Source organism: Globicephala melas, chromosome 8 (assembly GCF_963455315.2).
Source record: "Globicephala melas chromosome 8, mGloMel1.2, whole genome shotgun sequence".
In the NCBI taxonomy this organism is placed as follows: domain Eukaryota; kingdom Metazoa; phylum Chordata; class Mammalia; order Artiodactyla; family Delphinidae; genus Globicephala; species Globicephala melas.
In genome coordinates, this window is record NC_083321.1 from 16,388,544 (window position 1) to 16,400,624 (window position 12,081).

Below are 12,081 nucleotides of genomic sequence, written 5' to 3' on the forward strand. Positions count from 1 at the left end.
CCTGTGCGCCCCAACTACTGAGCCTGTGCTCTAGAACTCGTGAGCCACAACTACTGAAGCCCGCATGCCTAGAGCCTGTGCTCTGCAAAAAGAAGCCCGCGCACTGCAAAGAAGAGTAGCCCCCGCTCGCCACAACTAGAGAAAGCCCACGCACAGCAATGAAGACCCAACGCAGCCAAAAACAAACAAATTAATTAATTAATTTTAAAAAAAGACTGTGGACTTTTCAAAAGCTAATATAACACTGCTTAACTCTTTCTAGAAATGTTAAACCAGTTTACACTTCTATATAGTCTTTCTACATTTTTACCAGTTATTGATTTTTAAACATTTTTTTCAGTTTGAGAGAAGAAAAATACGTCTTAGTATGCACTTATCTGATCATTATTGAGAAATATTTTTTCCACGTGTTTATTGGCCATTTGCATTTTTTTACCATAAATTGTTCAATTTTCCACTGTGGTATTAAATACTTTTAATTGATTTGTAAGAATTCTGTACATACTACACATTTTGAACTTTCAAATTTCAATAAAGTCAACAGTGATTGAAGCTTTTTCTCATTAGAGAAATAATTTCTAATTGATTCGAGAAAGGTGTGTTCAGGAAGACGTACTTTATTTTTGGAAAGAGAATTTCTTTACCTGATATCTTTGCTCTCCAAAGTTATGTATGTGCCATCATACAGATCTAGGTCCCCTAAGGGTACCTTGGCTTTGATGCAGTCTGGATCCTCTTTATTATGTCTCTGTTCCAGTCCTGTATCTCTGTCCTCATTCTCTTCTATATGAATTTTTTGAGCAACTAACTGCTTCTGTTGAGAAGAAAATAAGAACACAAAAGGATTTTTCTAATATTTCAACCTAGATACCATGTAAGAGAAAGGAGAATTTAATGTGTTGAACAAGTCAGAGAAATCAAAATATGCCCTGGGTTACGCTAGTTGACATAAATAAGCTTCTCGAAACAGGTGTCCATATACAGAAAGTAACAGAACATGACATTTATAATACTGGCACATGAGTGCCTTATGATATGATCTCTGACTATCTATAAAGCTACATCTATCAACTTAACTGGCACAGAATAGCTCAGCAATTAGAAGTACCTTGAATTGTCCAAACACATCATATTTCAGTCCTTGAAGACATCTAGCGCATTGATAGTGCTACCTGAAGTAACTAGTGTTCCAGGGGAATTCCTGCCACTGACATTTTTTCCCCAAACATACAGAGGAATTATTAACAGCCATGTTTCCACCACCCTATCTATCTTAACATTTGGCCATACTCCAGATTTTTCTACAAGAAAAAAAAAATAGTTGAAGCCCCTCTTAACTGCCTTTGAGATCCCTCTCTCACTTCTAAAAGTTACCGCTATCCTGGGAATGCCCCTGTGGTCCAGTGGTTAGGACTTGGAGCTTTCACTTCCATGGCCTGGGTTCAGTCCCTGGTTGGGGAACTAAGACCCCACAAGCTGTGCGGTGCAGCCAAGAGAATAAATAAATAATTAATTAATTAAAAGAACAAAAGTTACCACTATCCTGAATGATTTATGCATCATTTTCATGTATATTTTCATAAAATATTACTATATTGCCCTACTTTTCTTAAAATATTACTTTATACATAGATATATTTACAGCTATATCTCCAAAATCAACATACAGCATTGCTTTGCAAATTTTGAAATTTTATATGAATACTATCATACTGTATGTATTATTCTACAACTTTCTTTTTTTTTTAACTTAATATTATGTTTTTGACATTTATCTACATTGGTCGGTAAAGCTCTAAATTTTTCATTCTACCGGATGTATAAAAATGTATTTATTTGGGGCTTCCCTGGTGGCGCAGTGGTTGAGAGTCCACCTGCCGATGCACGGGACACGGGTTCGTGCCCTGGTACAGGAGGATCCCACATGCCGCGGAGCGGCTAGTCCCATGAGCCATGGCTGCTGAGCCTGCACGTCCGGAGCCTGTGCTCCGCAACAGGAGAGGCCACAACAGTGAGAGGCCCGCGTACCTCAAAAAAAAAAAAAAAAAAAAAAAGTATTTATTTTCCTGTAAATCATTAGGTTGCTTCTTTTTAAATATTTTTTGGTATTAAATGTGCCACGGTATTCTTATAAAACTGTCATTGTGTAAGAGTTCCAGTAGGAGAAAAATATGGGGCTGTATGGGATACATTTTCAGTTTATTTAGTCACCGTCAATCTGCTCTTCAAAGTGGTTATAAAAACTAGAATTCTACCAACAGATTAGGATAATATCCATCTCCCCATGAACTTACCAACATTTGGTTTTGTCCTACTTTTTAAAAAAAATTTTGAATTTTTTTTATACAGCAAGTTCTTATTAGTCATCAATTTTATACATATCAGTGTATACATGTCAATCCCAACTGCCCAATTCAGCACACCACCACCGCCACCCACCTGCAGTTTTCACCCCTTGGTGTCCATACGTTGTTCTCTACATCTGTGTCTCAACTTCTGCCCTGCAAACTGGTTCATCTGTACCATTTTTCTAGGTTCCACATACATGCGTTAATATACAATATTTTTCTCTTTCTGACTTACTTCACTCTGTAGGACAGTCTCTAGATCCATCCACGTCTCAACAAATGACTCAATTCCATTCCTTTTTATGGCTGAGTAATATTCCACTGTATATATGTACCACAACTTCTTTATCCATTAGTCTGTCGATGGGCATTTAGGTTGCTTCCATGACCTGGCTATCGTAAACAGTGCTGCAAGGAACACTGGAGTGCATGTGTCTTTTTGAATAATAGTTTTCTCTGGGTATGTGCCCAGTAGTGGGATTGCTGGTCATATGGTAATCCTATTTTTACTTTTTTAAAGAAGCTCCATACTGTTCTCCATAGTGGCTGTATCAATTTACATTCCCACCAACAGTACAAGAGGGTTCCCTTTTCTCCACACCCTCTCCAGCATTTGTTGTTTGTAGATTTTCTGATGATGCCCATTCTAACTGGTGTGAGGTGATACCTCCTTGTAGTTTTGATTCACATTTCTCTAACTATTAGTGATGTTGAGCAGCTTTTCATGTGCTTCTTGGCCATCTGTATGTCTTCTTTGAAGAAATGTCTATTTAGGTCTTCTGCCCATTTTTGGATTGGGTTGTTTGTTTTTTTAATATTGAGCTGCAGGAGCGGTTTATCTATTTTGGAGATTAATCCTTTGTCCATTGATTCGTTTGCAAATATTTTCTCCCATTCTGAGGGTTCTCTTTTCGTCTTGTTTACGGTTTCCTTTCCTGTGCAAAAGCTTTGAAGTTTCATTAGGTCCCATTGGTTTATTTTTGTTTTTATTTCCATTAATCAAGGAGGTGGATCAAAAAAGATCTTGCTGTGATTTATGTCAAAGAGTGTTCTTCCTATGTTTACCTCTAAGAGTTTTATAGTGTCTGGTCTTACACTTAGGTATCGAATGCATTTTTAGTTTCTTTTTTTCTGTGGTGTTAGGGAGTATTCTGATTTCATTCTTTTACTTGTAGCTGTCCAGTTATCCCAAAACCACTTATTGAAGAGACTGTCTTTTCTCCATTGTATGTCTTTGTCTCCTTTGTCATAGATTAGTTGACCATAGGTGCGTGGCTTTATCTCTGGGCTTTCTATCTTGTTCCATTGATCTATGTTTCTGTTTTTTGCCAACACCAAACTGTCTTGATTGCTGTAGCTTTGTAGTATAGTCTGAAGTCAGGGAGTCTGATGCCTCCAGCTCCGTTTTTTTCCCTCAAGACTGCTTTGGCTCTTCGGGGTTTTTTGTGTCTCCATACAAATTTTAAGATGATTTGTTCTAGTTCTGTAAAAAATGCCATTGGTAATTTGATAGGGATTGCATTGAATCTATAGATTGCTTGGGTAGTATAGTCATTTTCACAGTATTGATTCTTCCAATCCAAGAACATGATATATCTCTCCATCTGTTGGTATCATCTTTAATTTCTTTCATCAGTGTCTTATAGTTTTCTGCATAGAGGTCTTTTGTCTCCCTAGGTAGGTTTATTCCTTGGTATTTTATACTTTCTGTTGCAATGGTAAATGGGAGCATTTCCTTAATTTCTCTTTCAGATTTTTCATCATTAGTGTATAGGAATGCAAGAGATTTCTGTGCATTAATTTTGTATCCTGCAACTTTACCAAATTCATTGATTAGCTCTAGTAGTTTTCTGGTGACATCTTTAGGATTCTCTATGTATAGTATCATGTCATCTGCAAAGAGTGACACTTTTATTTCTTCTTTTCCAATTAGTATTCGTTTTATTTCTTTTTCTTGTCTGATTGCTGTGGCTAGGACTTCCATGACTATGTTGAATAATTGTGGTGAAAATGGACATCCTTGTCTTGTTCCTGAGCTTAGAGGAAATGCTTTCAGTTTTTAACCATTGAGATGATGTTTGCTGTGGGTTTGTCATATATGGCCTTCATTATGTTGAGGTAGGTTCCCACTATGTCCACTTTCTGGAGAGTTTTTATCATAAATGGGTGCTGAATTTTGTCAAAAGCTTTTTCTGTGTCTATTGAGATGATCATATGGTTCTTATTCTTCAATTTGTTAATATGGTGTATCACATTGATTGATTTGCATATATTGAAGAATCCTTGCATCCCTGGGATAAATCCCACTTGATCATGGTGTATGATCCTTTTAATACGTTTTTGGATTCTGTTTGCTAGTATTTTGTTGAGGATTTTTGCCTCTACATTCATCAGTGATATTGGTCTGTAATTCTCTTTTTTTGTAGTATCTTTGTCTGGTTTTGATATCAGAGTGATGGTGGCCTCATAGAATGAGTTTGGGAGTGTTCCTTCCTCTGCAATTTTTTGGAAGAGTTTTAGAAGGATGGGTGTTAGCTCTTGTCTAAATGTTTAACAGAATTCACCTGTGAAGCCATCTGGTCCTGGATTTTTGTTTGTTGGAAGATTTTTAATCACAGTTTAAATTTCATTACTTGTGATTTCAATATCATTACTTGTGATTACTTTCTGTTTCTTCCTGGTTCAGTCTTGGAAGGTTACACCTTTCTAAGAATTTGTCCATTTCTTCCAGGTTGTCCATTTTATTGGCATAGAGTTGCTTTAGTAGTCTCTTAGGATGGTTTGTATTTCTGTGGTGTCTGTTGTAACTTTTCTTTTTTATCTAATTTTATTGATTTGAGTCCTCTCCCTCTTTTTCTTGATGAGTCTGGCTAATGGTTTATCAATTTTGTTTACCTTCTCAAAGAACCAGCTTTTAGTTTTATTGATCTTTGCTAGTGTTTTGTTTCTATTTCATTTATTTCTGCTCTGATCTATATGATTTCTTTCCTTCTGCTAACTTTGGGTTTTGTTTGTTCCTTTTTCTCTAGTTCCTTTAGGTGTAAGGTTAGATTGTTTACTTGAGATTTTTCTTGTTTCTTGAGGTAGGCTTGTGTAGCTATAAACTTCCCTCTTAGAACTGCTTTTGCTGCATCCTCTAGGTTTTGGATCATCTTGTTTTCATTGCCATTTGTCTCTAGGTATTTTTTGATTTCCTCTTTGATTTCTTCAGTGATCTCTTGGTCATTTAGTAACATATTGTTTAGCCTCTGTGTATTTGTGTGTTTTCTATTTTTTTCCATGTTGATTTCTAATCTCATAGCGTTGTGGTCAGAAAAGATGCGTGATATGATTTCAATTTTCTTAAATTTACTGAGGCTTGATTTGTGCCTGAAGATGTGATCTATCCTGGAGAATGTTCCATGCGTACTCGAGAAGAAAGTATAATCTGCTGTCTTTGGATGGAATGTCCTATAAGTATCAATTAAATCTATCTGGTCTATTGTGTCATTTAAAGCTTCTGTTTCTTTATTTATTTTCATTTTGGATGATCTGTCTGTTGGTGTAAGTGAGGTGTTAAAGTCCTCCACTATTATTGTGTTACTGTCGATTTCCTCTTTTATAGCTTTTAGGAGTTGCCTTATGTATTGAGGTGGTCCTATGTTGGGTGCATATATATTTATAATTGTAATATCTTCTTAGATTGATCCCTTGATCAGTATGTAGTTTCCTTCCTTGTCTCTTGTAACATTATTTTAAAGTCTATTTTACCTGATATGAGTATTGCTACTCCAGCTTTCTTTTGATTTCCATTTGCATAGAATATCTTTTTCCATCCACTCACTTTCAGTCTGTATGTGTCCCTAGGTCTGAAGTGGGTCTCTTGTAGACAGCATATATATGGGTCTTGTTTTGTATCCATTCAGCAAGCCTGTGCCTTTTGGTTGGAGCATTTAATCATTCACGTTTAAGGTAATTATCGGTATGTTTGTTCCTATGACCATTTTCTTAATTGTTTCGGGTTTGTTTTTGTAGGTCCTTTTCTTCTCTTGTGTTTCCCACTTAGAGAAGTTCCTTTAGCATTTGTTGTAGAGCTGGTTTGGTGGTGCTGAATTTTCTTAGCTTTTGCTTGTCTGTAAACCTTCTGATTTCTCCATTGAATATGAATGAGATCCTCGCTGGGTAGAGTAATCTTGGTTGTAGTTTCTTCCCTTTCATCACTTTAAGTATATTATGCCACTCCCTTCTGGCTTGTAGAGTTTCTGCTGAGAAATCAGCTGTTAATCTTATGGGAGTTCCCTTGTATGTTATTTGTCGTTTTTGCCTTGCTGCTTTCAATAATTTTTCTTTGTCTTTAATATTTGCCAATTTGATTACTATGTGTCTCGGCATGTTTCTCCTTGGGTTTATCCTGTATGGAATTCGCTGCGCTTCCTGCACTTGGGTGGCTATTTCTTTTCCCATGTTAGGAAAGTTTTCGACTGTAATCTCTTCAAATATTTTCTCTGGTCCTTTCTCCCTCTCTTCTCCTTCTGGGACCCCTATAATGCGAATGTTGTTGCATTTAATGTTGTCCCAGAGGTCTTAGTCTGTCTTCATTTCTTTTCATTCTTTTTTCTTTATTCTGTTCCACAGCAGTGAATTCCACCATTCTGTCTTCCAGGTCACTTATCTGTTCTTCTGCCTCAGTTATTCTGCTATTGATTCTTCTAATGTAGTATTTGTTTCAGTTATTGTATTTTTCATCTATGTTTGTTTGTTCTTTAATTCTTCTAGGTCTTTGTTAAACATTTCTTCCATCCTCTCGCTTTGCCTCTATTCTTTTCCCGAGGTCCTGGGTCATCTTCACTATCATTATTCTGAATTCTTTTTCTAGAAGTTTGCCTATCTCCACTTCTTTTAGTTGTTTTTCTGGGGTTTTATCTTGTTCCTTCATCTGGTACACAGCCCTCTGCCTTTTCATCTTGTCCATCTTTTTGTGAATGTGGTTTTTGTTCCACAGGCTGCAGGACTGTAGTTCTTCTTGCTTCTGCTGTCTGCCCTCTGTGTCCTACTTTTTAATTTATGTCAATCTCATGGGTATGAAATGTTATCCTGTTATAATTATTGGGGTAGACTGTATTACTATTAACAAATTTGTGCCCCTCTTTACAAGAGAATTCTACATCACTGTTCTGCTAGACTCCAATGTGACCAATATGACTTCCTTTGGTCAATGTAACATGAGAAGCATCATCTGAGCCTTCTAGAGGGAAGCATTTTTAGAGCCAGTGTATGCTTCACCATGTTCTTTCTTTTCCCTCAGGTACTGAGAATGGCAATATCGAGGCTGTTGTAGGTATATTTCTCATATGTACTATACAGCTAAACTAAATAAGAAATCCAATCTGATATTCCACGTTTTAATCAGTTTGTTTAATCTGTTTATATTTATTGTGATTGATGATCTTATGGATTTATTTTCACCATATTATTTTGTGTTTTCTGTTTATCTTACTTTTTCTTTGCTGCTTTTTTCTCATTTCCTGCCTGATACACTTTTTTTTTTTTTTTTTTTGCAGTACGCGGGCCTCTCACTGTTGTGGCCTCTCCTGTTGCGGAGCACTGGCTCCGGATGTGCAGGCTCAGCGGCCATGGCTCATGGGCCTAGCCGCTCCGCGGCACGTGGGATCTTCCCAGACCAGGGCACGAACCCGTGTCCCCTGCATCGGCAGGCAGACTCTCAACAACTGTGCCTCCAGGGAAGCCCCTGATACAGTTTTGATACACTTTCTACATTCCCTCCCCTCCTCCTGTATCTTCTCTTTGTTTGTAAGGTTTGAAAACTATAGATTGCATTTCCATTATTTTGGTTACTGTCCTCACTCTTGTTTTGGTTAAGTTTTTCATCAGTAAATATTTCAGTATGATTCTGAAAGATTCTCTTTAAAAAAAAATAATACCACAACACCATTATCACATGCAAAAAATAGTAATTCCTTAATATTACATATCCAGTCTGTGTTCATTCCCAACTGTTTCTTCCCTCTTTATTTTAAAATACAATTTGTTTGAGTCAAAATTCAGTAAGGTACACACACACTGCAATTGGTTGAATTGTCTTTTAAGTCTCTTTTAATCTTCCGGTTACCCCTCTATTTCATTTTTTTTAATTCCTGTAATTTATTTGAGAAAGAAATTGGGTCACTTATCCTGTAGAGTTTATTACTCTACAAGATTTTACTGACTGCATCCCACAGGTTTAACATGTTCCTCTGTCCTCTGTATTTCCTGAATACTGACACCAGAATCCAGGGATTCTTAACTTTTTCATGTCATGGACTTCTTTGGCAGTCTGATGAAGCCTACAAACCCTTTCTTAGAATAATCTTTTAAATACACAGAATATATAAAATGACAAAAGAAACCAATTATAGTGAAAAGCAAATTATACTGTGGTTTGATTAGATTTATATTTCTTTTGGCAAGACTTCTGAAAGGTGGCGATATTCTTAAATTTTTAATATGTATACCTATACATTTTCCAACAGGATTTTAATTTATTCAGTTATTTTTGCCTCCTGAATATAACAAAAGAGTTAATATGCTTTAAGTAATCATTGAGCATGCCCCAACCCACCTATAGACTGGTAATTTTATTTAGTTTTACCTTTTTAAACACAGAAAATAAATAAATAAATTTAGCAACTTTTTCATCAATGTTTTTACTCACCATTACACATCCTATGCACTTCCACTGGATTTACTTTTCTTCTTGCAGAAGGACTTAATTTTTTTTTTTAAGTGAGGGTCTGTGGTTAGTAAACTGTCTGTGTATGTCAGAAAACTGCTTTGTCCTCACTCTTGAATGATGGTTTAAGAGAATATAAAATATTATATTTAAAAGAATACAAAATTCTAGACTTAACACTTTGATGCTATTCCTCCACTGTCTTTTGCTATCTAAGAAGTCATCCAGTTGTCACTACTTTGTAGACAAACTGTATTACCTAGTCTCATGGCTTTATGTCTATGTCAAGGCATAACAAATTTATCCCTCTAGCTCAGACCTTTACCCAGGAGTCCACACTAGAAGAACCAACTCCTCACTCAGTGTCTCCACTTAGATGCCTAATAGGTATCTCAAACTTAATATACCAAAGCTAAACTCCTCCCCAGTCTACACCTCCTTCAGTCTTCTATATCTCAGCTAACACCAACACCATCCAACATCAGTCGCTCAGGTCAAAAATCTTGGAATCAACCTTCACCCCCTCTCCCTATCTGTCTGTCTCTTCCCAACTACTCCATGATCATCTCCTGTGTCTAACAGTTTTGTAGTTGCTTCCAGGTTCTATCCAGATCCCAAGCCCAAAATCACATCACATAATTTTAGTTTAGAGTTTCTACTCCAAAGTAATATTCTACCCTGAAATGGTGTTCAGTAAATTGAAGATGCAATTATTGAACCACTGGATGGTTTGGTTTGTTTTTTGGTCATTAGGTTTTGTTTTTTCTTCCTGCTTTTTTTTTTTTCCCCACCAGACTCTTTTCAAGCTCCATCCTAGTCTTCGAGCAGTAGTGAATTTGGTTATCTTCCTTTATCTTGCACGAAATATTGTCATCTCCTTTATTCCACAGAAATGAACAACCAGACACCAGAGCCTGTTCCTGGCCTTTGAGACCAGCAGGTTTACAGTTTCAGCTACATTCTCAACTTAGTGTTTTGTTCTATTTCTGGTCTATGGAGATATTTATGTTGTGTTTAGGCCTGATTATATTTTATTTTGATTTCTGTTTTGTTTTTTATCTGTCATTGCTATGTATATGGAGCAGAAGTAAAAACTAAGTACTAAGTATAGACTCATTACACTACCTTAACCAAAAATTGGTGGAGTCAATATTTTTCATTTGCATTTTCAATGACTTGGTAAATGGCATTTTCCCCCTACACATACTCTAATTTAAGACTCCTTTCTTTAGATTAAATAATACTGCCGCTTAGAGAGATAACAATAAACATATATAATGGTGTCTATGCATCTGAAAATAAAAACTACTTTCTGCACCACTGCATCTTTCTGAACACTGTGTTTAAGCTTCCAAGCATGAAGCCCAATAAATATATCTACTGTCTTTTTCCTAGTATTCATAAAAATCAACATTTCCAAATTTATAAGTGACAAAACTGGTAGGAACAAGGTGAGATACTATTTAAAAAATGGTGAGGTGTTCAAGTTTTATAAATATTCCTAAAGTGCTACTACCTATACACAGCTGGTTAGTATGTGCTAAAAGCTTCTCCTTCTTAATTTACAGAAATTTAAAAAATATACAATTATAACTACTGCTGTTGATAAATGTACCAGTTTGAATTTATGTAAGTGAAATTCAGAACTTTTACATTAACTAGAAAATGAAAGGCTACCTGGTTTTACCTTTGGTTTAAGTCAAGAGATAAGGCGTTTGCCTCTGGTTCTGCCATAACTTGTTTTGTGAAAATCAGGCAATTCACTGTCTTTAGGTCTAATTGTTTCCTTGCTTCTAAAATGAGGATCACCTTTATGATTCCTTCTAGCGCTCAAAGACTCTGACTCTTATAATTCCCAATAATTTTCTAAATCTTATTTTGCAAATTGGGTTACTTTTTCTGCAACTTAAAGTTTCCTTAAAATTTGGATTCAATTTACACTGTAACTTTTAAGAACAGGTTTTATGAGAGAAAAAAGAAAATATTTTTTAAATAGTTAATACTCTTTGCTACTTTTGTTAATACTCTTTTCAGTTTATGAAAATCGATGATAGAAACAAAAAGGTCAGATGATAGAAACAAAAAGAAACAAAGAAACAAAAAGGTCAATGATAGAAACAAAAAGGTCAGATTTTATTAGCACTAATAAATATCAAGTTTTCAAGGTGTGGGTAAGGAATTTGAAAAAGAACAGCTATATGTATATGTATACCTGAATCACTCTGCTGTACACCTGAAACTAACACAACATTGTTAATCAACTATACTCCAATATAAAATAAAAATGAAAAAAAAAAGTTTTCAAGATGCAAATTGATGAATGCTCTTCACCTCAATCATAAGAACACAAAATACCAGACCCTAGTTTTTACTACCTGGGAATTAACAAAATTATATTTTTATGAGGTATTCAAACCATTCTTCCTTTTGATATTTTATGCAAATTCTCCTTCCAAGTATATCCTGAGATAATGCCTTTTCATGCTTGATGGTAAAATTTATACATGGAAACTTTGTTCAAGGATATAGTGAGTCAAGAACGAGGCATAAAAGAGAAAAACAAATATCGTATATTAACACATACATGTGGAATCTAGAAAAATGGTTCAGATGAACCAGTTTACAAGGAAGAAATAGAGACAGATGTAGAGAACAAACGTATGGACACCAAGGGGGGAAAGTGGGGCGGAGGGGGGTTGGTGGTGGTGGGATGAATTGGGCGATTGGGATTGACATGTATATATTAATATGTATAAAATAGATAACTAATAAGAACCTGCTGTATTAAAAAAATAAACAAAAGGTAATCATAAAAAAATAAAACAAAAACGAGACATAAAACCCAGGCTCTGGTAGTCTGTTTCTCTTACTATTGCTCAAATGGCATTCTGATTTAAAAAAAAAAAAAAAAAAGGACAATCTACAAGTTGAATATTCCTGTAAAAGTCAGAAGATTTAAGAAATAGCATGCTTTACTTGTTCTTTGAACACAACAGCTCCTGTGAAGTGCAACAAGTATCAGCT

General features: G+C 35.6%; 1 protein-coding gene across 2 annotated transcripts in view; it reads right to left on the bottom strand.

The window, feature by feature from the left end:
* Positions 1 to 12,081, bottom strand: part of TTC17 (tetratricopeptide repeat domain 17) — a 155,183-nt gene that overhangs the window by 116,050 nt on the left and 27,052 nt on the right. For both annotated transcript variants that reach the window (XM_030864648.3, XM_030864646.3), the window contains exon 3: positions 645 to 814. In XM_030864648.3, the coding sequence (XP_030720508.1) occupies positions 645 to 814 (170 nt within the window). The remainder of the gene's footprint in view (positions 1 to 644; positions 815 to 12,081) is intronic.